The sequence below is a fragment of the Melanostigma gelatinosum genome (assembly GCF_949748355.1).
Source record: "Melanostigma gelatinosum genome assembly, chromosome: 8".
NCBI lineage: Eukaryota > Metazoa > Chordata > Actinopteri > Perciformes > Zoarcidae > Melanostigma > Melanostigma gelatinosum.
Window position 1 is genome coordinate 18,230,774 of NC_136641.1, and position 24,503 is coordinate 18,255,276.

The following is a 24,503-nucleotide window of genomic DNA, read 5'->3' on the forward strand; positions in this document are numbered from 1 at the left end:
TTCTAAATAAATTATTTTCTCAATTACACGTGTCAATGAAAGCACAAGCGTTTGTAAAAAGGGAAATATTTTATTAAAAAGTACAAACCATAACAGGTAAAAAGTGACCTCCAAAGACCCCGTCTCCCCCCGTCCCCCATTCTATCCGCTAACAAGAGTGTTCTCCCCAATATGGGGTGAGAGAAATTCACATCAAATCAGTTTACCGTTGATTTCAAAAATACTCTCCTTGTCATAAATATGTACAACTTCTTTTTGGAAGTCCTGGAGAGTGAAAATGGGCTGAGACACGTAAAAGGAAAGGAAAACCCAGTGCCTTCCCCTGATGTAGCCATAGACAAAGTAGTAAAATGATCCCGTCATTATAAATAATGGGTCGACATCTTCAGTGGAGAACAGACAAAGGTAGATGTTTTAAATCTACCATATGGGGATTTTGTGGACCATTTGACAAATTGGAAATCACTAGCTAATAAGAGGAGGCATGAAAAGAGTGTGATGATGAGTCAAACACATGTAAAACATGGTTCGTATAATGTCGGTGTTTGGTCAGGTGCAACAGCAGAGCACATCAATTATGAAACTATGTCAAGTTAAGCTCAGATATGTTCCGGTTGTTGCATTTTTGTCAGTCTGCGGTATTAAAAAAAAAACAGTACCTTCAGAAAAGGTGGTCCAGCGTAGAAGTGGCGAGTACGTCAGAAGTGGAAAAAAAGTTTCACACTTTGAAGTATGTTTAGTGAGAAAACAAGTGAAAGTGAAAAGCCAGAACCGTACAAAGGATTTAGCATATGTGTTCATGACATACTTTGAAACAATAAGTCCTGGTTTATCACAAATAAAACAAAAGAAAGCATTGTAATATCTTTTTTTTTTAAAGCGTGAATATAAATATTGCACTTCCAAACAACATTTCGTTCCCAGTGCCTAGTTGTTATCCCTGTGTTAGAGGTACAAGACATCCTGCAGGTTTGGGGCGGCCAAACCACGGCCCAAAGTCCAACTGCTGTCAACAACCTTTTTGTAAATGGTGCGCGGTGAATACCAATAACTAGAATATGGCTTTAGAATGTTTCTATTGCATTGCACATCCTAGTTTTACACTAGATGTCAACTAAATGTAGTAAGATCATCTCTGTCTTAACCTCTTGGCTGAGAAATTAATTAAAATGAAAGAACAGCAGATAAAGAAATACTTTTTGTAATATATGGGGACACCAATAAACTATAAAACTGTTAAATTATTTAGTAGTGTTGCACAGTTATTTTGATAGAGAATACATTTTTAGTGACCCATGGGGTTTGAATTCCAGACACACTGATTTTTGAAAACTACACATTTGACCCACAATCAGAAAAGTTTTGGGATTTACACCGAGGTTGTCAGTGTTTTGACTGCTGCCATGCAGTTAAACAGGTTACCTAGACTGTAGTTATGCTATCGCGACTAATAGTATTGCAGAATCGATTAACCTCAACAATCTCAAGCTACAGATTGGGATGAACAGGACTAAGCAATGGGAAAGGTAATAACCAATTCATACACAAAACAAACATTCATAAATATACCATTCACACAAATGCATGTATGCATGAAATCACACGTGCACATGCAAGCACACACAACCCGAACTCTTACCCACGGACATGAAGTATTTACATTTAAGGCACGTGAAATCTATGTACATGACAAATAAAAGAAAACCAACACGAAGCATTATAATGTTTAGTCCCTGTAGCCTTTTGGTAGTGGGATGACTTCCGCCACTTTTCTTTCTAAACGTTGGCAGCTTTTACTCTAAAAGCAGTCACAAATACAGTATAATACATTATAACACAGTAACACACGCTCTGAGCTGGAAATGGATCATTCACACTCAAACAGGGCTGGGCAGTATTATCAATATTGTATTGACATCGTGATATGAGACTAGACATCGTCTTAGATTTTAGATATCGTAATATGGCTTAATTGTTGTCTTTTCCTGGTTTTAAAGGCCGCATTACAGTAAAGTGATGTCATTTTCTGAACTTATCAGACTGTTAGTCATTATATCCACATCAATGATGATTATTTATCAAAAATCTCATTGTGTAAAATGTTTGTAAAAGCACCAACAGTCAACCTTACAATACTGATACCAAGGTATTTGGTCAAGAATATCTTGATATTTGATATTCTCCGTATTGCCCAGCCCTCCACTAAAGGAGCGATGATCCCGCCTGCTCTCAGACTAAAACTTTCTGCCAAAGCTACAACATTAATGATTGTCATTGGTTCAAGACATCATCACGCTATTGGCCATCAACTCTGCAGTTTCCCCCTAAACTTCATTTGCTTGCATGTGGCTTTGATTCAAACCAAGCGGGAGCAAAATATTCTTCGGGAGAACGCCTCTTTGTTTTGTTTGACAGAAGCACCACACTGGTTCAAGCCTAATGTGAGGTTTCTCATGTCTGTGGTGGTTCCAGTCCCATCCCAGTCGACTACACGACGATGATGCTGGCATTGGTAACTCTGAACATGAACGGACAGGATTTAAACAAAAGTGATCAGTAGGAGTCAAAATCAGAACTCAAAGGAAGGTCAGTCAGTCAGTCTTTGGTGGAATTATATCAGTAGATTTCCTTTGAGTGCAACAACAACTCAACCAAGCGCTGTCCACCAACCTGAGGCAGAGAGAGATCAGTTAAGAAACATCCATCTGTGCGTTTTCTACGGCCGTTTATCCGGTTCAGGGTTGCGAGGTGCTGGCGCATATCCCAGCATGCATTAGGCAAGAATCAAACCTTATGTAAAACTTTAAATGTTGTCTTAAAAGCAGAGCTATTAAACAGATGGATTCTTGACATCTAGGCCTGTAATATTGACGTTGCTATAGCCAGGTTCTTGTTCTCACCTGAAACCTGTTAACCGATGATAAGGAGATACCAGAAGAATACTTTCAGGCCTTAACAGGCAGCGTAATTCACAGCTCCTGGCTACCATAAGCTACATGTGGCCATATCCTGTAGTGAGGTCATTAGCACCAAAATAAGGCAGTTAAAGGGATATTACAGAACTCTCCACCACACGAATCAGCACAAAGAAACCCAACAGGCATCAAACTGCATCTGCAGGCCTGCGTGTATTTTGCAGTCACTTTCTCATTGTTCAGTCTGATGTTAGCCTTGAGGCATTGAGAAGAAGTTCTGTTTGGTAAAAATCCCAACCTGCCGACAAACAAGACATAAGTTAAAAAAGAAACAAAAAAAAAGAAACATTCATTTGGCTCGGAGATCTTTGGATTGTTGTCTTCCTCTAGTGCAGCACAGTGGAGTTCCAGTGGTCTCTTTTACTTTTCTCTTCGACTGCTTTCTCATTCAGTCTGCATGTTCCATCGTGTTTCTCCGTTGCAATCATATGGCCAGGTGCTGTGGTTCTGGTAGCTATGGTTGTTGTTTAGGCCTCAGAGGCAGCCTGTGGTTTGAGTTGAGCTTTCTCCATGGCGGTACCATAAGGTAGAGATCTCTTGAAGAAGCCGAGCTACAATAAAACGTTTGTTTTAAGAAAAGTCGAAATTATAAATGAGCACATATCGAATCAGTTTACAAGATTTTTTTTTAAATCCTTGTTTACAGCAGCACTGACCTTGTATAGCACGTAGATGAGTAGAGCCAGAAGCAGTAAACCAGCCAGAATGGCCAAGATGATTATCCATAAAGGAACTGCGTTCTCTATATCTGGCTTAACCCACACCACTGGGGTCACCACCTGAAGACAACAACACACTTTGTCAGTTTCTTCCAACAAAGAAAATTAAGATAACACAACTGTTAGAAGTAGAGCCTCTGGAAAGAATGGAAAAAAAAATCTAAAATACCTTTTTTTGTCCACTGGGAGCATGTTTGGGTAAGATGGCGTAAGGCATGTTTTCCACGCTGTAGCTGGCCAGGCACTCCAGCACATATTGCTTGTTTGGTCTCTGAAGGAAGTAGTTGAAACATTTGATTCAAAATGAACGCAATCCACCACTTATACACTAGGGGGCGACAGAGGCCGTAGCCTTTTTTTTTTTACAAAGAAAATCCCTTCAGCATTCCTATCCTAGGAGAAGCTGTGACACCAGATAATGAATTTTCAATGCATTCATGCAGATGCCTAGTGTTACAGCACGCAGGGGGTGGTTAATAATTGGTGTGTAGCTCCAATATGGCATGCAGACAGAAAAAATATGAATCATTTAGAAACTGTAATCTTGATTGTGTTAGAAACTGTTGTTTGTTATTTGTTGAGGCAAATATGTGGGACTGTGCATACTGGCAGCCTTAAAATCTGATCCAGAATCAACACAAACAGATATGTGAGACTGACTACTGCAGCTATGTACCCTTGCCAGCTTCACATTTGAGGTTTCAACTTAAATCATTTTTTTTGTTGATGCTTTGAGGAAAAATGGCTTCTAACTTCCTGCCAAAGCCTGACATGAGAAAATACACAGGCACCGGTGGGAGAAGACTAATCTTTAGTGCACAGCCATTTCCTTTGCTATGCCTCCTGTCATCAAGGAACACGTGTTTGTGTACAGTACATGTCTGGTGAGTTTTTAAGGCAAGCGTGATCTCTGACAAACCTCGGTGAAGGTCTCGGCCCAGACGCGGGAGCGCACATTGAGGATAGCAGTAGTGCCCTTCTCCAGCAAACCCACGGTGCACTGGAGTGCCCAGCACTCCATATTAGAGCAGGACTACGGAAACAGACACAAAGGAGTAAAGATAATGTTAAAGAAATGCAAAATGCGTTTTCTTTAAGTCATCATTGTGCTCAAGTAGACTCTAAATGAAGATTTTCCCACAAAACTTAACCAACAGGAGTTAAATACAGGTGGAAGTCACACAGTTAAAAGTGAAAACGAGTAGAACAAATTTCGAAGGACAAATAACAGCCATTTTAATGCTGCAGGTCAAATAAATATAACAAAGAGCCCAATGTTATGATCACTATTCCACGCCTGCTTCAAATTAGACTGCAGGAATGTCATGAGACTGTAAAAATGCAGCATGCACCACTCTCCACATTATTGCCCAGCCGCTAAAACCGGCCCATTTTTCTCAAGACTGTAGAATATAGAATCTTAATTAGATCCCCATAACCCAGCTTGGCACTTTTAACATTTCACAACATGGACACACTGTGTTTTGGAGGCGGTGCTGCGACTAGACCACCCCCAGATCGAGAGTTTTCAGCGGGAGCGCATGAGTTTACTTATTACATCAAGTAGGCAAACTCAGGAGGAGAACAGAGGGCCTGCCTGCTTCCCTTAGGCTCAGTCTTAGACTTAATGAGGGTATTCAGACAGACAGGGAGCGTATCAGTCCACTTCCTCCTGGTAGACCGCCTCACAGCTCCAGGGCACCGGGGCCACAAAGGGCTGTGGAAATGACCCGAACATGGACCATTGCCAAAGATGCCTCAGACCCAAGACCCACATATCCTCCCTGGTGGGGATATGTGGTCAAGATCTGGAGCTTGGGGGCTTGGAGGCTGTTCCCACAGCTTCGTGAAATAACTACACAGCTGCTGTACACTGTTGGTACTGTATTTGGTAATAATACAGTTATAATTGTTAGAAATCATTCATTAATAAAGCAGGTTGCACACTTTCTAATAAACCATCAAGTCTACAGTTACAAATGTTAATAAATTGTTAATACATTTATTTTGGTTCAGATCCTGGGCAGGTTTTTCAAGAAGCAGTTCATCAGAGGACTTTACTGAATCATTTAAAAAGTCCTGCCGCAGGGTGAACACCGGTCAGAGAAATGTATCACAACCTGGCAACCCCAATGTAGTTTTACTTTTTATAACTAATAAATTACCATCTGTGAATCACTTATTACCTTTATCACCATATATTTACCATCAATAAAGACATCAGTTACCACATAAACCTTTGGCACAGCGTATTAGAAAGTGGTGCCAAACATACTGTAACAGTTATGTTTGCACAACAGCCAATACAACATATGAAAGTACTATAACAGAATAAAACAATCAGAGTGATCATGACATGCCTTTCAATTATTAGTGCATGTGAAGACAGTCATTCGTTCGTCATGCATAGCTCAGCTCTTCAAAGACCAAGCAGGTCATTTTTAATGATCACACAATGACCTGGGCCGACAGCTTTAACCAAGCATTGCTGAACACTAACACACTTTGAGTAAGAGACACTTTGAACAAAGATGTCTCCTCTTGAGAGCTAAAAGAAAATAAAAGTGCAGACTTGCGGGAAACAGGAGAATGGGGTCCTTCATACGGAGGTGTCATTGGAAAATGCTTGATAAACGAGCACGGTTCGAAGCGATAGGCCGCAGACAAAGACCTCTTTGGTGGAGGCAGGTATCCACAGACTGGGGGCAGAGAGGAAGGCTACCTGCAGCTGGTTGGATCAATAGGGCCAGTGTGTGGGGGCTCGGGGCCTCACAACACCCAGAGCCCAAAATTAGAGAGCAGTCTGTGTAGTAACCAGTACGTCACTGACAAAAAGCCTCCCACGTCCCTTCGGCCTCTCTGCCCCTCCACCACCACTACTAAAGACTCTTTAATGTTAATCACCACAACGGGACAAGCCGGTGCCCTCTGACCCCTCCCTTTTAACGACATCATAACCTAATTACTCAATCCCAGGAGCCTCGTGTAAGAGCATGGCCAGTGTCGCCAAACTAGATCCAGACCTGCACGCTTAACTTAAAGCTCGGGTTAGTGATCTTAAGAAACCAGCACGAGTAAGCTAGATTTAAAAAATGATCCAACTGTAAAAAATCCCAGCCCAGTGTTGCCAACTCCAATGAAAGTAGCAGCACAAGCTCTACGAAACGCTAAATCTAGCGAGAAAGTCACCAAGTCTGCAACACTGACAGCCCCGTTCCTTCAGGCTTCCCTTCAAAGCCACTCCCACAAAATCCGTCGTCATGAGTGTAAACAAGTAACATTGCTATTGTTAGAGCTCACAGCTGTCAAGCTAACAGCTTGTGGAAGACACAATGAGTAAACGGGCAGAGTGCACACATGAAGGCAAACAAAACTTTTCCTCTTCTTTTTGACAGAGCATTCAATTTATCCATTGCTGTCGGGATGTAAAGAGAATTTCAACAAATGTGACAAAAAAATGGATTTGAAGAAGATTAACAGCATAGCTTTAAGGCAACAAACTATATTGTTTAAACCTTCTGTTTTGTATCCAATGAGGACACGTCCTGCTCTGCAAGTGACACAAAAATAACTTTAACCACATAAACACATTAAACCCTTAACTGTGAACTCAAGCTCCTCATTTCCTCACTGTCATGTCACCTGTTACATTAGACTTAACCTTTTGGCTTGACTATGTTCATCCATGAGACCGTGGCGATTCACACTTTAAGCATCTCACCAGATTAGTCAAATGAGCGAGCTGATTTCTGTGGACGTCCCTCCTCTCGACGTGGTGCTCATGGGCCTTCAGTGCCAGGATAGGTGGTTCTGTGGACGTGTGCTGGAGCTAAAGGAGGAGAGAGAACAAACACACACACACACACACACACCACCGATTAGGACAACACAGACTCTGACCTCACTATAGGCAGAAGAGCACACCACCCTTTCTGTCAATATAAGACCTAATGTTAGCATGACCCGAAGGCTTTCTGTCATTAATCAGAAGCATGTGAGCTCTACTCCATATGGATTCCCAGGGAAATACACCGTACTTAGCAATTCACCAGGGGTGGAAAAACATTAGATCACACAGCTAAGACAGATGACCACTCACAACCCTGCTCAACATGTGTCACGCTTTGAATGTAAACACAAACGGCAGCGCTGAAATGCTTTGCCCACCAAATCCCAAAGCTACAACTTGGTACAAGGGGGCGCGGCGCTGGATGTCGAAGATGAGTGAGTTGCTGGGTGAGGTGGTTCATCAAGCTGTTCTAAGCACAGGGAAGCGCTGGGACTTCAAAGCGGTGGTGGAGTTAGTGTCCTGGGTGGAGCTAAAAAGCTGGGAGGAGGAAGTGGGTGTGGGCCAACCAGCGGGACGGCGCAACTGTTAATCATACATCTGAGTGGGAACCAGTGGGAGATGTTTACCGTCTGATTTGGCCCTATTTGACTCTGAGAGACACTCACTTTGAGGCGTAGGTGGTTCATGTTCTTGTCAGAGGTGCAGTTGATGGGGCCTTGTAAAGAGAACTCAAGAGGGTAAAGGAGAGCTTGACCCTGGACACTGAGGGGGCAGCGCAGCTCAAGCAGAGTGTGGCTGATCCGGCTGGGCCCGTTGTTGACCAGCTGGAAAGAGGAAATGAAAAAAAGAAACTTCAGTATGCAACATATTAGAAAACTTCAAAAGCAGCTTGATCGTTTCATATTTTAGTTGCAGCTGGGAGGTTGCATCCAATTTTTTTTTTCCCCCGTGCTGAAACTTTCATATTTGACATATTTTCCTAATCTACAAATAGGTCACCTAAAGTAGAGCACTGTTAAATCTCACGAAGGAGGATAAGCAGCGCCTGAGAATAAATCACACTGCTTAATCTGGAGCACGTTTTCTTTGGTTTTTCTTCATTGCTGCCCTGGGAAGTTGCTTTGTGAACAGTATTATCTGCTTTCGGGCCCAATCTGCTCAACCCTGATGAGTCTGCAGAGCTAACAACATGGCTGATTACCTCATAGATGTGTTCCACTGCAGGCCCAACGTCCTGCTCCACCTCGTAGTTTTTGGTCAGCTTCCAGTTGGCCGGCGGGAAGACGACCTTATCTGGTCGAGACACACTTAAAAAGAGAAGTAGGGATGTGAGAGAATGCGTAGGAAGGCCCCAGAGACTTAATGAAATTCCCAAAGTTCAAATGAGGGAATCCTGACACTGAACTCACCCTTGTAGAATGACTTCAGCCTGAACAACCACCTCCAGCTTGTAAGAGACAACCTCACTGTGGGAATTATTCTCATTTTTACTGTGGAAACAGAGAGAGGAAAAAGATTCTGATTCGCTGATGTCATTCGAGAGCTGTGGAGATCAGTACTGCTGAACCACACACGTTAGTGTCTCTGATGTAGGTTGACAGCAAGTTGTACCTGCGAATCTGCAGCTCAAACTGAACAGTTTTGTGCGTGTCCTTCAGCCGTGGCACTGTGAAGCGCAGACCTGCCCACAGCTGCAAAGAGGAAGATCCAACACATTAATTATCATTCAAAACAAAAGTCGATCACAAAAGGTAATATTTTCCTGAACCTGGAGCAAATTTCTCATGTTTTTGTGTCAAAGTAACTTATCGGGACGTTTTTCTTTAAATGGAGAACACGAGAACGCTGCAGCCACTTTACGTGCTAAACAGGTTGAATCAAGCGAAAGATACAGAAAAAAAGGTTTTATATCTAATGATGTCAGACATGATGATGTTTAATAACAATCTGAGCCTGTCAGTGGCAAAAGAAAGCACTTTAGTTGACATACATTAACATTGAGAAAATGCCCCTTTGCTAAGTCCAACTCCAACACAGACAGGCTTATCATAGCGTAGCATTGGCCAGCTCCGACCAGGAGCTGGAGCGTTCAATAGTTGAGTCGTTGAGAGGCTGCCGTCTGCGGCGCCGTCGCTCAATACTGGACCAATTTCAAAAATCTTTGTCCTTATTAGTCACTTAGAGACAGAAATCTGGGGTCCAGGTTGAAAACTACTCAAGTTACCCTTCAAGGACTCTCTTGCAGCCATTGCTCCCCTCTCTACTGAACTCATCTCATCCATCTGATAGAGTTTTGTGATGTTCTTGGGTGTTTCAGTCTGTGAACTGCTGGTCTATCCAGCATACAGATGCGTTACACATGGGAAGTTTCAAAATGCGCCATTTTTTTTATCAATAACTTCAGATCCATTTGTTTTCCACACAAACTGGTACATTAAGTCTCTCTGCAGGTACTTTTTAATGTTCTTTTTATCTATCAGATCAATAGCGCTACAACCGGAGACCTTTAAAAGAACAAGTGAGCATATTTTACGACAGTAAATTGTTTTTAAAATGGAGACGTCTGTCTCGCTCTTCCAGTTAACATTTCGTTGACAGTCTTCCTCTACAGACCTATTAAAAGCATGCCAGCTTGTGACTGTCATTAAAAAGGGGAACTCTACCCAGCAGGGAGCTGAGGGCACAGATGGGAGTCTGTGCTTCCTATCACAACATTTCCGAACACATTTTGACTTTTCCTGTGCTGTTCACACCCAACCTGGGGATGGCTTACAACTTTTTCCTACCAAGAGCAGGAAATCATGATGTTTTGTCAACTAGGGCTGTCACAATATCAGATTTCTTTTTTTTTTTTTTTTAATGTTGGTTATCGTCAATACCAGTAAATCGCGACACCCCCAGTGTCACAATCCTTCAACGCTTAAATGTATCAGTTCATGGAGCGAACAAGAGCAAAAATACTGTCAGAGGACAGTGATGTACATACACTGGTAGCAGACTTCATCGGGTTGCCCAAATCACAGCTGAGGTATCGGGTTTGGTTCGCCGTATCATAGCTACAGGTAAGCTCGGTCAGGCTCTGAGAAACAAGAGGACACAGGATTGGTCAGACCACGAGGACAATCATCAAGAAAAAGACCAGCTGCCGTAATCACGTCCCAAGAAGTACATTAGTTGCTAGAAGTTGTGGGTTTAATTTGTGTTCTGCATTCCTACTCACCTCATTGTCGCGGGCAATACCGCTGTAGTCCGCTTCAGGGGGCAGCACCACATAGAGCTCTGCCTCGTACGCCCCTCCCTCACCCTCATTCTTGGCGTTGAAAGTCAAGGTCAGCAAGTTGTCATCACCAAGGTAGACTTCCTTCCTGTTCCTGAGGACCCAGACAGAGAAAAGGTGGTTCACTAATAGGGTCGATGTTTAGGTTAAATAGTGTCAGGACTCCTTAGACAAATATATATATATGTAGGGCTGGTAATTGTAACAGTAAAATGATTTCATGTTGTGACCTTACCAGACTATTCTTGCATTTCCATTATTTGCCTTTATCCATTTAGTAATTCTGATCATAAATCTCATTGTGTGAATATTTAGTAAGAGAACCCTACAATATTGCAATAGTGATGTTAAGTTATTTGGTGAAAAATATTGCGATATTTGATTTATTCTACATCACCCAACCCTAAATATATATTAAGCTGTGTTACGCTGTTGAGAACACAATGAGTCTTTGTTTGCATTTGCTGGCAGTAGAGCAGCCAATAAATTTGCTTTAATGAAACTAATGCACGTATGCAATGGCTTTTTTTTTTTTTTTAAGAGCCACGCTACAAAAAAAAAAAAAAAAAAAACATACATTCGATTTAACGCACAAAGCCCGACGATTAAGTGAAAACTTTTCCGATGTGGTAATAAAGTCATACATGCCTAATAACACAGCGAAGGACTGTAAAATCACCTCCCCCTTCCTTGTTTTCCCTCTCTCCCTCTACTCTCCACAGCTAACAACAATGAGAAATTCCATTTGGAGGGCCACACAGACGCTTTTAATTACAGCCCGCTCTCGTAAAGCAGAGCAGGAGAGCCAGAGAGAGAAGATTTCTAAAACGGATCCTCTGCCAGCCTATGAGTCAACTTTAGTCTTACTCAAACTTGCATTGTCCTTTTTAAACCAAACAAAGGCTCAAAATTCGAAAACAGGACAAAACTTTAAAGCTTCCCAGAGAGGCTGAACGTGTTATGTGCTTTGGCAGTGCAACAGAAGAAACAACATTGCAGGAACGACGGATACTTTATCTGAAATTCCACTAAATCCCAGCCATCCTGTCAACCCCTCTTACTACTATTAGGCGTTCTTAATTTACAACAGAGCAGACAAAAACATTGCGCTATTATTTTAAATCGCACCAATCACACTTTCTGCGGCTCAGTTTCTGGAGTTGCACTTGAACGGAGCGCAGCACTCGCAGCAGGTTGTTCCACATGTGATGGATCAGCCATGCATTGAAAGAAATGGAGGCAGATGGTACATAAATATAGGAATGTGAAATCAAAATGACAGAGCAGAGAAGGGAGTATCGGGGAGGTTGTTATTTTTGAGAAAAATGCTAACAGATTTCTTGAATCATAGTGTGGAAGGCAGGGTGCTCCTGACGGCTTCAGAGAGCAAGGCGAGGTCGGGACTCGCAGCTCCCATACTTTCCCTCTCATCTCTTCTGTCTTTTCCCCTGAACTGTCCGCATAGCACCTGTAGAGCAGAGCTGCTTCCTGTTTTCAGAGCACTATGTACCCCTACTCTACTGCAACTCCAGGGCCGTTAACGGTCCCTCTCCGGTATGCTGAACTAAACAAAGCAGCGGAACAACAAAAACAGCTGTACCGGTATTTACACTTTACCACTCAAATTCGAGCACCGTGTGGAGCTGAAGAGTTCAGTGACCCTGTTCGCAGTTTACCGTGTATTATCCATCACATTCTAATATATTTCCCGAAATCCAAAAGCTATGGGATCGGTAGACAGACTCACCCGTTAACTGCCAGCTTCAAGTCAGGAACACAGATGTTGTCCTCTCCACAGTCCAACAGAATCTGAGCCTATAAGATGCACATTGTTGGGGTGAAAAAAGGTTAGGGGCCGCAGACCATGATAATCACACAGTGAGTTATCACTAAAACACACTTTTACATGTGAACAGAATTAGGCACAGATGATAAATCAAGTGTCTGTTTATGGGAGACAACAGGATGTGTGAAGCAAGATGCGACATGTGGTATGACTCATGCATTCCACCTCCCAGCCTCCCAACACACACCTGTGCTGCAGTCCCCCTTGTCTACATGACATCATTACTGCATCATCAGACAGTTACAAAAAGTGTCTCGGAGGGACACCGTCTGACTCCGTGAGGTCACGACAGGCACAGACGCACTCCCCTGAACCAGCTGTCCCGGCACACACATGCTTTCTGTTTGCGGCGCAAGAGAAGGAAATGATGAGCGGAGGAAGAGTCCAGCCCAAAGAGGCCGTGCCTGCAGGAGATACTCCTGTGGAGCTTGAGCACAAAGCTGCCAGCTCCCACCAGAGTCCCACATCACAGCGCTATGTGGCAAACCGCGCTTTCACCACACGCTACGCCACCCAGCGAACCACAGCCCTATAGTATGATCATATGGAGAGGGAGGAGCCTTCATCCTCGAGAAACTTAGTGAGACATTGGATATCTCTGTTGACATGAAAAGCAGACGTGGGGGTTCAGAGACTACAGTGGAGGGGGAACACAAGAAAGGAACAGAAACACTGCTGGATAAGTGGATGACCGCTGAACGTGTGGCAGGGCAGCGGCAGGGAAAGCACTGCGGATAACCAAATTGCAACCCGCTGCGCCTGTGACAGTGTGATGATGCTCATGACGATGAGGATAATAAATAGAAATAGAGGAGGAGATTAGAGAGAGCCAAACGCCCCCCCCCCCCTTGTCATTATACCATCCAGGGGCTCTAATTATGGACACCATGGTATCCACCAAGCTAACTTGGCCACATGTGCACCCCGGGTCTGTATGTCAGTGTAAAGAAGGAAAACGACGTCCGTAGGCCTGTTGCTGTAGTTAAAGAACAACAGTGACCTCAATGGAACTCATGCAAGAACATTTTCGTATTGTTATCTTAGCTGTGTAATAATAATTTAACAAACTGCTTTTCCATTGCTGATTGCCGGCCGTTTTTCTGTTCTATGCGCCTCGCGTATTTAGGGGAGTGCCCTGAATGTTTTGTGCAAGTTGTTTTTATCAATCTAAACTGTACTACTAACTAATAGGTAGCTTACAGTTCATGGGCTGGTTAATGAACCCATTGATGCACAATTTCAACCGTTTGCAAGTTCTAAAAAAGGTGACACTTTTCTGGTGTTGCAGAAACGTGTGCCCGTGAACAAGACCTGAGAACGATCGCAATTAATAGATCCATCATAATGTCTCAACGCCTAATGGAAACATGTGGAATATGTTAAGAGGACAGAGATTGAGACTGTGCCCAACACATCAACCATCTCTCATTCTCACTCCAGCTCGAAGGGAGTAAGGACTTGGCAGAGTCAATGAAATGTTACATGGGCTTGCCAGATATTCTCAAAGCATGTGTGGAAATCAATAGGGCATCATGTGTCTGATCAAGGCCAAGGCTGCGGTATAAAAGTCATCCGACTGTAACATTAACACAGTCTAAAGCAAGATTAATGAAATATGTTGGAAGTCTGAAGCGAACCTCACTTCCCTTTTACACACATAAACACAGATCAGGTTTTTCCTCTGGGTGTTTGGCGAAAAGGGGCTTTTTTCAGGTTTGCGGATGATAATTAGCTCAGGCTTGTCTCAAGGTCCCAGTTCAGCAATAGACCACCTCTGTTCCAGGCCCAACAGCTTTGATATCTTGGAAGGACATCAATGACAGGGTTCAGTCCTGATCCAAAAAAAGATAGAAACAACCCCCAACAGAGAGAGATAAACGGAGAAAGAGGGAAAGATAAAACTACTCTGATTGCCATTCCCCAAAAAAATCTGATGGCTGTTGCTGAACTCGCATATGGTGCATGCTGTGCCACAGCTGAAAGGGTGCCTACGTGTTGTTTAGCCAACTCTACACTCACTGCCAGAGGAAAACTGGCAAAATGCCGACAGAATTCAACCAGATGGGCAGAGGGCTGTGCTCCTCCCTGAAATATCTAACAACCGTCTGTGTCGAGTCACCTATGTTACTGTTACGCAGCCAAGCCAGCTGAAAGCAATTCCTGCTGGGAAAGGGAAACACTCGACTGTACATGTGCCTCACATTTTCATTTTGAAGACCGCTTTCCAGGCACTCTGGAGATCTTCCCAGCGGAGTAGTTTTGAATTTACATTGAAAAGAACAGACTCAGTCTTTCATCTGGGCCAGGAGAGAGTCAGTGGGTAGCTGGCCGGTGATACAGGGAATGATTACGCAACGTGGCGGATATTCTTATCATCAGCTCAGAGTGAATGAAGCTAAGCAATCTAAGACCAACATGTACACGATTAGGGAACACTGCTCGACCATATATTGATGCTAGAAGGCCCGTAGACCACTCCAGGGTTAGTTAACTGTGCTGGATAGGAGATTGGAGAAGTGTAGTGCACGTCAAAATACCTTCTGCTCAATTACGTTGATGGTCTGATAGTTGAGGATGGGCCGCAGGCCGTGGGAGTCGGCGGCAGCTTTTGGATCCAAGCTGAAGTTCAAGGCCACATAAATGGAGGAGAGTTTATCCCTGAACTCTTTCTCATCCTGCAATCAAAGAAACACATACCAGAGGTTTTGTCAGATGCAGTTCGTACAAAAATTGAGAATGTTTTGTTGAGATATCAAATCGGCCAAAACCAAGTACCGATCCAATACCGGTGCATTATATATGTATACCGCTAAATATTTTTTAACAGCTGTATACTACTAACAACGTATATGACTGCTGTCATTGTTGTAATGTCTGGTGACCATGATCAAATACATACAGAGAATGAGTTCCATAAAACTTTCCTTTATTTTCTAGTTTGACAGGTTCTGCTGGCATTTTGCCAGTTCTGGCTAAAGTTACACTTTTCACGAGCACATGTGCAACTCTCAACAGCTGATTATGGAGGCAGATGACAAGTGATCTCCTTCCATTGATGTCCTTTCTCACTTCGGTTGAGAGTTGCACATGGGCAGTAGCGATCGGGCAGGACGTACAGATTGGGAAGTGAGTGACACGTGTTTGTTCCCATGTAGCATAAATTAGCTTATAAATGAGTTATAAATGGGTTTTTTTTAGAAAATATGCTTAGACACAGGAGTCACTGGACGAATAATCACAGTCATAGATGTCTTCCATAAGTGTGAAAAAGAGCATACTCTTAGGTAGATCTTTGTGTTGTGGCAGACACGCTCGCCATGGCGCACGCTCACACTCCTCTGGAGCAAAGGCTGCTGGGAATCCAAGAACAGAGCCCTCCTCACTGCACTTTTCTGCTTGTGCTTATGACTATCCAGCTGCACCTCCACCTGGAAATCTGGAACACACACACAAATGAGCATACTTCTTCATTCAATCATCCATTCATGTGCAACGTAAACCCAATACATCCACTGTGCAATATAAACAACCATTCAGTCAGACTATATCATTGTTTTTTTACTTATTGATTATACCTTAACTGTGTGATTACGTATGTATTATACTTCTTTTTCTACTTATGTTTCTTGTTTGTTCGTTTGCACTATCCACTATATGCTGCTGTAATTCTGTAAATGTCCCCGCTGTGGGACTAATAAAGGATTATCTCATCTTATTCATGGCATGACGAATGTTCTTGAGTCACATGAAGACAAGTTTTAAAAAAAGAGCTCCATTAATACAACAGTATATAAAGGAAGGATCGATTAGAGACAATAACTATGGGTTGATAGGGAAGAGGAGCGAGCACAGAAGAGGTTTGATCATTAAGAGGTGGATCACAGAGGATATTTTGCACACTGCGCTCCCTTTTTTTGTCATAACAAAATCCACAAAAAGCCACATCTCCTGCCAAAACACAAACCTACAGACTGTTATGGATTCAAAACATTACTACTGGTGGCTATTTGACAGTTTCCTGAGTGTAATAAAGTGCATGTGTGGAAAAAGTGGCTCACCTAGGACGTCTGGTAGGTGCTTCCCATCAGCAGATATGCAGAAACTCAGGTTAACACTGTTTTGGACAGATGGGACAAAGACATGATGAGGGATGCATATTAATTCATGGCAGAGATTCAGTATGAATACACTGTACACACAAGACCCCTCTCTTGTTCTCTCACTTTCTCCCATGGCCCACTTTTCTCGTGTCAGCTCCTTCCATGGTTGACATTACAAGGCACGAGACGGAACAGGAATACAATGCATAATATGAAAAAATGCCAAATGTCTGACATACTGGCATCTGACCGCTTTCGCCAGCCAAGCTGATAGATTGCTCTGTCTCCGTTTCCACACACATGCAACCACACACAAGGAATAGCAGAGTTAAGATGGGTGAAATTGGGCGAATCAGGTTTCAGTGCTGACCAGTCAATGGCAGTCTATTTAAGCCTGTAGCTCTCTCCGATGACATCAGCCGCACAACACTCTGCTGCTGTCCAAAAGCCTGCAAAACCCGAAACCCCCAATCCTTTAACTAGTAAAGCCACACAAGAGAGGCAGAGCAAACTTTGGAAGAAGTGAGAAAGGAAAAAGGGAGATCACAGGAAAGGGAAGAGAGGTGAAAAATGAGACAAAGAGACACAGAGTGTACGATTACTTCTTCCGAGGAGTAATAGCTTCATGTATAAGCTCCTGTTTCTGCATGACTGTGTGCTCACAGGAGTCTACGTGTCCTGATGTTTCCCAGCTGTGTTCCACCACCAAACAATATCGCATTCAAAAGCAACAGCAAAAGCCTTCCAGCCCCTCCCCGTCCCATTATCCCTTGTGCTCTCCTTTCACCCCCACCAAAAACTCCTCATCACCAGGCAACGTAGTGTAATCAAGACACATGTGTATACAAGAGTTTCCTTTATGGATCAAGATCTGGAAAGGGGGGGGGGGGGTAAAGCAGACACGTGAGCGCGGTGTCAACCATGTCAGGCAGCGAGCAACCGTCATCTGTTTCCTCTCCCCCTTTTCTGGAGCTGAATGCTGTGCACATTTGGTTGAGGCCAAAAAAACGGCTAACAATGCTGCTATTCAGCAAGTTATTTCTCTGCTCCTCAACAGAAACAGTGTGATGTGAAGATTTTCTGAAAATAGGTCAGATAAGAGCAGATAAGTGTACAAATAAACACCGTGCCTGCTTATGGAAAGGGTATTCCTTATCAGAACTTCCTGTCAGGATAGGAGTGTAAGTATGTAGGGGAAATGAGGAAGCACCCATCTTTTTTGCAGTTGGGTTCAAACTAATACCAACAGAGCAGTACTGAAGCAGAGTCAGAGGAAGCAGAGTGTCGGTACTGGACAAGCTGCTGAACACTCACCAGGAAACAGGAATGCTGGCGTTTCCACTGGTGACCATGCAGTTCTTCTCTTCGGGGTTGATCATGGTGGGGTTAACTGTCAGAATGGCACTGGTGATAACTATTGGGCGGGATCTGTGGGTAACAAAAATAAAGTAGATTGAAGACCCGGACTTTGTGAAGAAGACCCGCTCATTTAGACATTTAGGGAAATATGCTTATTGAGAGTTAAATGAGAAGATCAATACCACACATATCCGTCCGCGAACGAGACGGCTCGCTTAGCTTAGCACAAGGACTAGAAACTAGGGGAAACGGCTAGCTAGCCCTGTCCAAAGGTAAAAATAAACTAGCACCTCTAAAACCTGTGCTTTCTACACAGATTTTGTAAAGATTAAACAAGACAGATGTCTAAGTTCAAGTGAGCTTTGGATGTGCTGGTAGGTGGATTTGGACAGACTAGCAGTTTCCCTCGCTTCCCAGTCATTATGCTCGGCTAGACTAACAGTCTATTTCGTGTAGACATGAGTGTTGGATTTTTAAACACACAGACTTCATGACTACATACAGTATGCAATTCAAAACAACGTACCGATAGAGAACTGCCTTATTAACACCAAAGGCACCAACAATGAGATCTGAGAAAACAAAGGATCAGAATTAGAAAACATACTGAAAATATAAAAAGCTATTGATGACCATTGCATACTTGCAACCTCACTCACCTGGGTATCCATTCATGTCCAGGTCCTTGGCACCTCTGAGGGCAAATCCAAAGCTGGCAGGAATCGCACCAGCAGCCCACTGGCCAGTTATCACCTGAGATGGCTTTTCCCTGAGTCCTTCCGAGTATCCATTGTAGATGTATACCAGTCCCTGCCGATCCTCCCCTCCAAACGGACAGCTGATAGCCACATCTGCCAAAGGTCAAAAGGGAGGAAAAATATCAGCCTGTAGGCACAGTAGTCCTGTGCAGAAGTTAACAGAGAAAGCTGCTAATATCATACGGCCACAGATACCTTTAATTAACAAGACTTAAAGTGTAAAGTCAGCGGCTCTGTGGGGCTATACTTAGGCTTAACTTGTAAATGCTGCGTTTGGTAATTAGCAGTAAACATCTGAGGCTAATTATGTCATTAGTTTTGCTGGTATTTGGTCATAAACTGAACTTTTGGCTAAATCAGGAAGACATTTTAATTTGCTCTTCCCTCTGCCTTTGAGGCTGTGGCCCGAGGCTCTGGAATGCTCTGCCTGCAACTCTACGCCTCGCAGATACTGTGGATACTTTTAAAAGCCAGCTCAAAACCCACCTGTTTAGGCTGGCGTTTGTGTAAAAGTAAACCCATGTCCTAGACCTGCTCTTAAAATATGTTTTACATTTTTATTTTATTTTTTATTATTATTTTTATTTATTTTTTATTTTCTCTGTGTAGATAATTTATTGACCCGTGGGTCACATTGTGTTTTTTATGCTTTTAAATGTCTGCTCTGTTGAGCACTTTGTGATACTACTGTCTGTGAAAAGCGCTAAATAAATAAAATTCATTCATTCATTCATAAGCAAAGGCCTGTTTTAGAAAAAGGCCTATGATGAATTGGATAGCGGTGGTTTGTCATTGTTGATTCAAAGTTGGTCTCCAAAAGAAAAAATTTGGGAAACACTGAGTTAGACAGTTAACCTACCAAACCTTCCTTTGTCAAATGAATCACACATGTAAATATTTCAGCTTTTCAATAGAATGTAATAGAATTTATTTACACATACAGATTTCATTATTTTCCTTTGTTTACTACTTTATTACTAATCACTGATCCCTTTAAAAAGCTGCTACTACTTAAAACTCCTCTGCATACTATTTAAGATGTACAAACAAAAATAAATCACGATGCAAACTCATTTTACTTCCAATATTCCATCAACCCCCTGCTACAATCTCCATTCTTACCATTAAAACCATCCTGGTTGAGATCTCCCGAAGGTGCAATGGTGCTGCCAAATCTCCCGTACACCTGGGTGCCTGTCAGGTAAGGTAGGCGGAGCTCCAGGTTCACGGGGCCCCGCTGTAGGTAAACATAGACCCGGCCCATCTCTTCCAGACGGCCATCGGAGCCCCGAACCATGAACATGGGAGCTCCCACCAGCAGGTCAGCCATCCTGGAGACAAGAAAGGAAAATCACAAACTCATTTAAATTCAGACACATTGACGCCTCTAATGGGTCGTTGGTGGCATCCAATCTGGACTCTTGTCAGCAAATTATCGAGCAAGGAAGAGACAGAGAATGGCAGGGAGCAAGAGAAAAACAGACAACTACCCACCCATCACTGTTGATGTCAGTCGTTGCCACTGCATACCCGAAATATGATCCCATCTGTAAAGAAAGGGGTTTCCATGACTAAAAATCTCATCATAAAAAGACATTATCAAGATTTGGTTTGTTTTTAGCAAATACAAAACAGTCATTCTGCTTCACTCGAAAAAAAAGGGCGGCTTGAAGGAAACATGAAGGTCTGATGGGTTTAACAGGCGAGGCCCAGTTTGATGCCGTTTCTGTTCCAGATCAGTTTAATTTCCTGCATTTTCTCTCATGAACTTTGAGTCGGAAAAGCACATTATATGAGCAGTCTAAATTACCAGACTGTAAGCAAATTCACTTGTGATTTTATTTATTCAGCCGAGTCAATCATCACTGTTTAAACGAGCTCAGTGCTTTTCTATTCCCACAACCATTGGCACAAATTGCCACTGCACTTTCCCCTCAATAACTGAGCTTTACAGCAAACCACGAAAGAGACCAAAATCTAGTTAAGAGAACGTTGTAAAGGAAATTCTTTTTGCTTACACTGTCTCAACAAATTAAGAGCTCTCGTGAAGAGCCGGGCAATGAAAACACAGAGGAAGTGGAGCATGAAGGAGCTTTTGCTCTGCTGAGGTTGGACTCACCTGCTCACCAGTGTAGTTAATCAAGGTCTTCAGATCTGTACCGTTCAGCACCTGCACCTGCAACACAGCAGCCATATGGTGAACAGTTTTTTTCATACAGTCTCATATACGCACAGTCTCTGTTATGGAATTCACTGCAAAAATAATTCCCACTGTGACAACATTACTACGGTTGTTTTCTTTCTTTTGCTTTCCTGTATCGGTCCCAAATCTAAAGCTCAGGCCTTTCATCCTGAAAGCAGCCAATGGCAGCCAAAATGAGAGCCAAAATGAGAGCCAAAATGAGAGCGATGATTAAGCTTTCTTACCGAACCATAAAGCATGAGTCCCTTTGGAACGCCGGCCACAAAATCTGAGGTGCACAGAGACATGAAGCAAAGATTAAGGTGGGGGGGGGGGACCTACAGGTCGAGTCCAGCAGTAGGGTAAGATAATTCCAGTATTAACGATGTTTCCAGCTTAATCATCAAGTAAAAATATTGTCGCTTATGTTCACTCCAGCTGTAATATTTGCATTGCTAGGTGACTGCAGTTATGCGTTTTACATCCTGCACGCTTCACCTACCATTGGCCATGTGCGTGCATACCCTATTTTATTGACTTACCTTCCACCTGATCACCACTGAATTCCCCGACAGCAATAGAGTAGCCTGTAGACAAGAGGACAGACGTCAACTTCAGCTTGCACGGCAAACTAACTAAGATATGTGTAAATGTGCATTCATCATAAAAGCACCTTAGCTGCCCTTACCTTGGTAACTGTCATCATGTTTAGCCTTCACCTGTCTGGTTTGGATCTGTCCCTCCACAGACTGCAGAAAGAAGCCTGGGTAGTACGCTTTGATGATGTCCTCCTTAGCTGCAGTGATCACCTGACCTGAAGTCAGACCAAAGCAAGATGAAAATAATCTTTTTAAGAAGAACATTTCGAGGCTTGGTTGTTCAGATTTTCACGTGTCTGATCGGTATGCTCTACATACCTTGCCAGAAGTAGCTGCCTGGCCCTCCTAATACCACTCTGCCATCCTGAAAGATAAAACTCGGAATTATTGGAATGGAATGGAAAAGGAAATGATTATCCCAGAAACCTCTGGTGGTTCACTAACAGATACTTAGTTATTACCGTTGTGAAGTCAGCACTGAATCCTCCCTGACAGTAGCCTTGTCCCACCGCATCACTGATCTCTGAAACATGCAGGAATGGAGTGGTGCATCATAAATTATACGACGTAAGAATTATTTAATATTCCCGAACTTCTAGTTTCAAGGCATTGCTGCCTCAACAAAACATTCCCCCTTATACGACTCCCACATAGAGAGGTGACAGTTACCTGTGCGACAGGGAGCGTACTCCACAAATTTGGTGAAATTATGGACTGAGAGGTAGCAAGTTCCTGTAGCGTCAGAGTGGGGGACATCCTGTTTAGTCCGCCAGGAGTAGAGAGGGGCACAAGCCTGGGTCAGAGAGGAGGTGGAGAGAGATGGGGATTGTCGGGGAGGAAAAGGGGAGGGAGGAGATGTGGTGATGAATGGGGTGAGTTTTTAGGTGGGAGATGTTTTTCCAGTTGCAACATCACACTGGTGAACTCAGGAGGAGGCTCAGGCTTAGGTCAGCGGTACATCTGGAGCAGGGTAACCACCGTAACTCAACCCAGGTCACAACCCATACTATCAGACCAAACAAGAGGTGGCTCAACTTTGATGTCACGGGGGGGGGGGCACAAAACATTTCTTTGTGGGGTGTCGAGACTGGAGGTGAAAACTGGACCCCAGTGACAACAACTTAATGTGAGACAAATTTCTAACAAAGAACACGATGTCAGAGTGAGACATCACTCAAAGTGGAGCGTTTCTCACAGCCATGTGGCCAGAGCAGGCTTCACTGAGAGCCATAATCAGAACAGCAGAGAGCACCGGTGTTGTGGTGCGGCCCAACCCCCAAAGTCATCTCTGGGAGGGTCATCTTACCAGAATTGTGTCACCGTGGGAACGCACAGTGGCGCCGAACCATTGGTGGGACTTGAAATCAGCCTGATGTTCTGTGTCGTTGAGCAAGACGGTGCGATCCCCTGGGAACAACACGAGAAAATGACACTGAGTTATAGCACTATGAAATAACATGCATTCCTTTATGTGGGTCTTGAGTTTCTTAATTCTTCCTTCCCCTCCCAGGCCCTTGGAAACATCTGGCCAATTGGCAGAAAGAAAGCTTAAACACCAGTTGTTACACAATTTTTCATGCAAAGATAATCGGGGTGAGAATTTAAAAAGTATGGCATTTGCTACTCGGCCACTGTTCAGGAGATGGTATTTCTCTTAGCCCGGCCGGTTTTGGACTGGACTAGCTTAACCTCGCTGACCCTTCGCTCTGTTTGACCACCTGGCCACTGACGCCGATCTCCCACTTCAACGCTTTGACAGCAGCAGGTGACATGACAGATGGTCCGGGGAGTCGGATTTAAAAACACAACTTTATTGGCAGACAGATGTTACATCTGTGCAGCAATGGAGAATGAAATGCAAACAAATTGATTCGGCAAGGAAGTCACATCATTTCCACATAAACCCACACACTGAGGGCTTCAGAGTATGAGCTGACATCTTTAAGGAAAGTTCAAATGTGAGGTCAAACGCAACCGAAGCACTCCCGCTTAACCCTTTTCAGTACTCGGGCTCATTGCCCCTGAAGACTTTGTCAAACCACAGGCGTACTGCAAAAGAACAGAACAGGGTCTGACGCTAGATACTGCAAGAGATCATGACCTATGTTGATGTGAAGAAAGCAGGCTGTCGGCCCCCGGTCTTTCCTCCCAGCCAACTCGGCAGCTTGGAGCTGCTCTGTGTCTTTGTGGAAACAGCGAAGGGGCTGGCGTCCAAGGATAACATACACATTCTGGCCCGGCTTCCTCATAGCAACCTCCCAGTCATCTCTGTTTAGGCACACACTTCACTCCCTCTTTTTTTGGTTTTCATTTTCAATACTATCCCCATCTTCCTATTAATTTTTCGTACACTGTCTCGCCCTAGTCTCCATGTCTGTACGGCCTTTTCTCGCCTCTGCTTCCAGGGAGTGCTGCTCCCCCTCACCCACGACAGCAAGCAGAGAGATTTCAGTTTTTTTAATAACCCAACTGTATTTCTGCAATCTCCAACACCGGGGTTTCCTGCAAACATCACTCATCATGAGCCTACAGCAGCGAGCCCTGCCCCCATAGAAGTCTATGTGGGAAAAGAAGAAGTGCTTTAGGCACACAGTTAATAACACGACCAGCACTTCAAACGGCTCCTTATAAGCGTGTTGCTTTAACTAATCTGCCTTAGCGGCAAGGTACTTTTTCTCAAAGCAAACGCTTTCTTAATATTTTCATAACTAAGGGTTTTTTGTTTGGACAAGGCCAATGCAAAGCCACCAGGGAAAGGTAAGCTGTGGTTGCCTCCAAAATCAATAAAAAAGGTACCAACTGCACACAAAAGTAGGTTGAAAGATAGTACACATGTTGAGTATGTAGCGCATAGTAGGCACTCTTTTGGTTTGACTCATGTTACCAAGGCAACCAGTA

The 24,503-nt window shown here is 43.5% G+C and overlaps 1 protein-coding gene across 2 annotated transcripts in view; it reads right to left on the bottom strand.

The window, feature by feature from the left end:
* Positions 1-69: 69 nt before the first annotated feature.
* The window catches only part of itga5 (integrin, alpha 5 (fibronectin receptor, alpha polypeptide)), a 36,237-nt gene continuing 11,803 nt past the window's right edge, over positions 70-24,503 (bottom strand). The window contains exons 3-30 of one of the 2 annotated variants that reach the window (XM_079273234.1): positions 22,912-23,012; positions 22,275-22,398; positions 22,067-22,128; positions 21,924-21,969; positions 21,695-21,820; positions 21,549-21,593; positions 21,252-21,295; positions 20,944-20,994; positions 20,319-20,371; positions 19,947-20,155; positions 18,726-18,917; positions 18,593-18,638; positions 18,022-18,135; positions 16,666-16,721; positions 15,886-16,043; positions 15,145-15,282; positions 12,509-12,576; positions 10,705-10,855; positions 10,471-10,563; positions 9,096-9,175; positions 8,894-8,974; positions 8,686-8,791; positions 8,150-8,308; positions 7,416-7,523; positions 4,614-4,727; positions 3,864-3,965; positions 3,632-3,754; positions 70-3,526 (exon numbers count right to left, since the gene is read on the bottom strand). In XM_079273234.1, the coding sequence (XP_079129360.1) occupies positions 3,443-3,526; positions 3,632-3,754; positions 3,864-3,965; positions 4,614-4,727; positions 7,416-7,523; positions 8,150-8,308; positions 8,686-8,791; positions 8,894-8,974; positions 9,096-9,175; positions 10,471-10,563; positions 10,705-10,855; positions 12,509-12,576; positions 15,145-15,282; positions 15,886-16,043; positions 16,666-16,721; positions 18,022-18,135; positions 18,593-18,638; positions 18,726-18,917; positions 19,947-20,155; positions 20,319-20,371; positions 20,944-20,994; positions 21,252-21,295; positions 21,549-21,593; positions 21,695-21,820; positions 21,924-21,969; positions 22,067-22,128; positions 22,275-22,398; positions 22,912-23,012 (2,834 nt within the window). In that variant the 3' untranslated portion in view covers positions 70-3,442. Of the gene's footprint in view, positions 3,527-3,631; positions 3,755-3,863; positions 3,966-4,613; positions 4,728-7,415; positions 7,524-8,149; positions 8,309-8,685; positions 8,792-8,893; positions 8,975-9,095; positions 9,176-10,470; positions 10,564-10,704; positions 10,856-12,508; positions 12,577-15,144; positions 15,283-15,885; positions 16,044-16,665; positions 16,722-18,021; positions 18,136-18,592; positions 18,639-18,725; positions 18,918-19,946; positions 20,156-20,318; positions 20,372-20,943; positions 21,001-21,251; positions 21,296-21,548; positions 21,594-21,694; positions 21,821-21,923; positions 21,970-22,066; positions 22,129-22,274; positions 22,399-22,911; positions 23,013-24,503 lie in introns of both variants that reach the window. The other variant, XM_079273233.1, reaches the window with a different exon arrangement.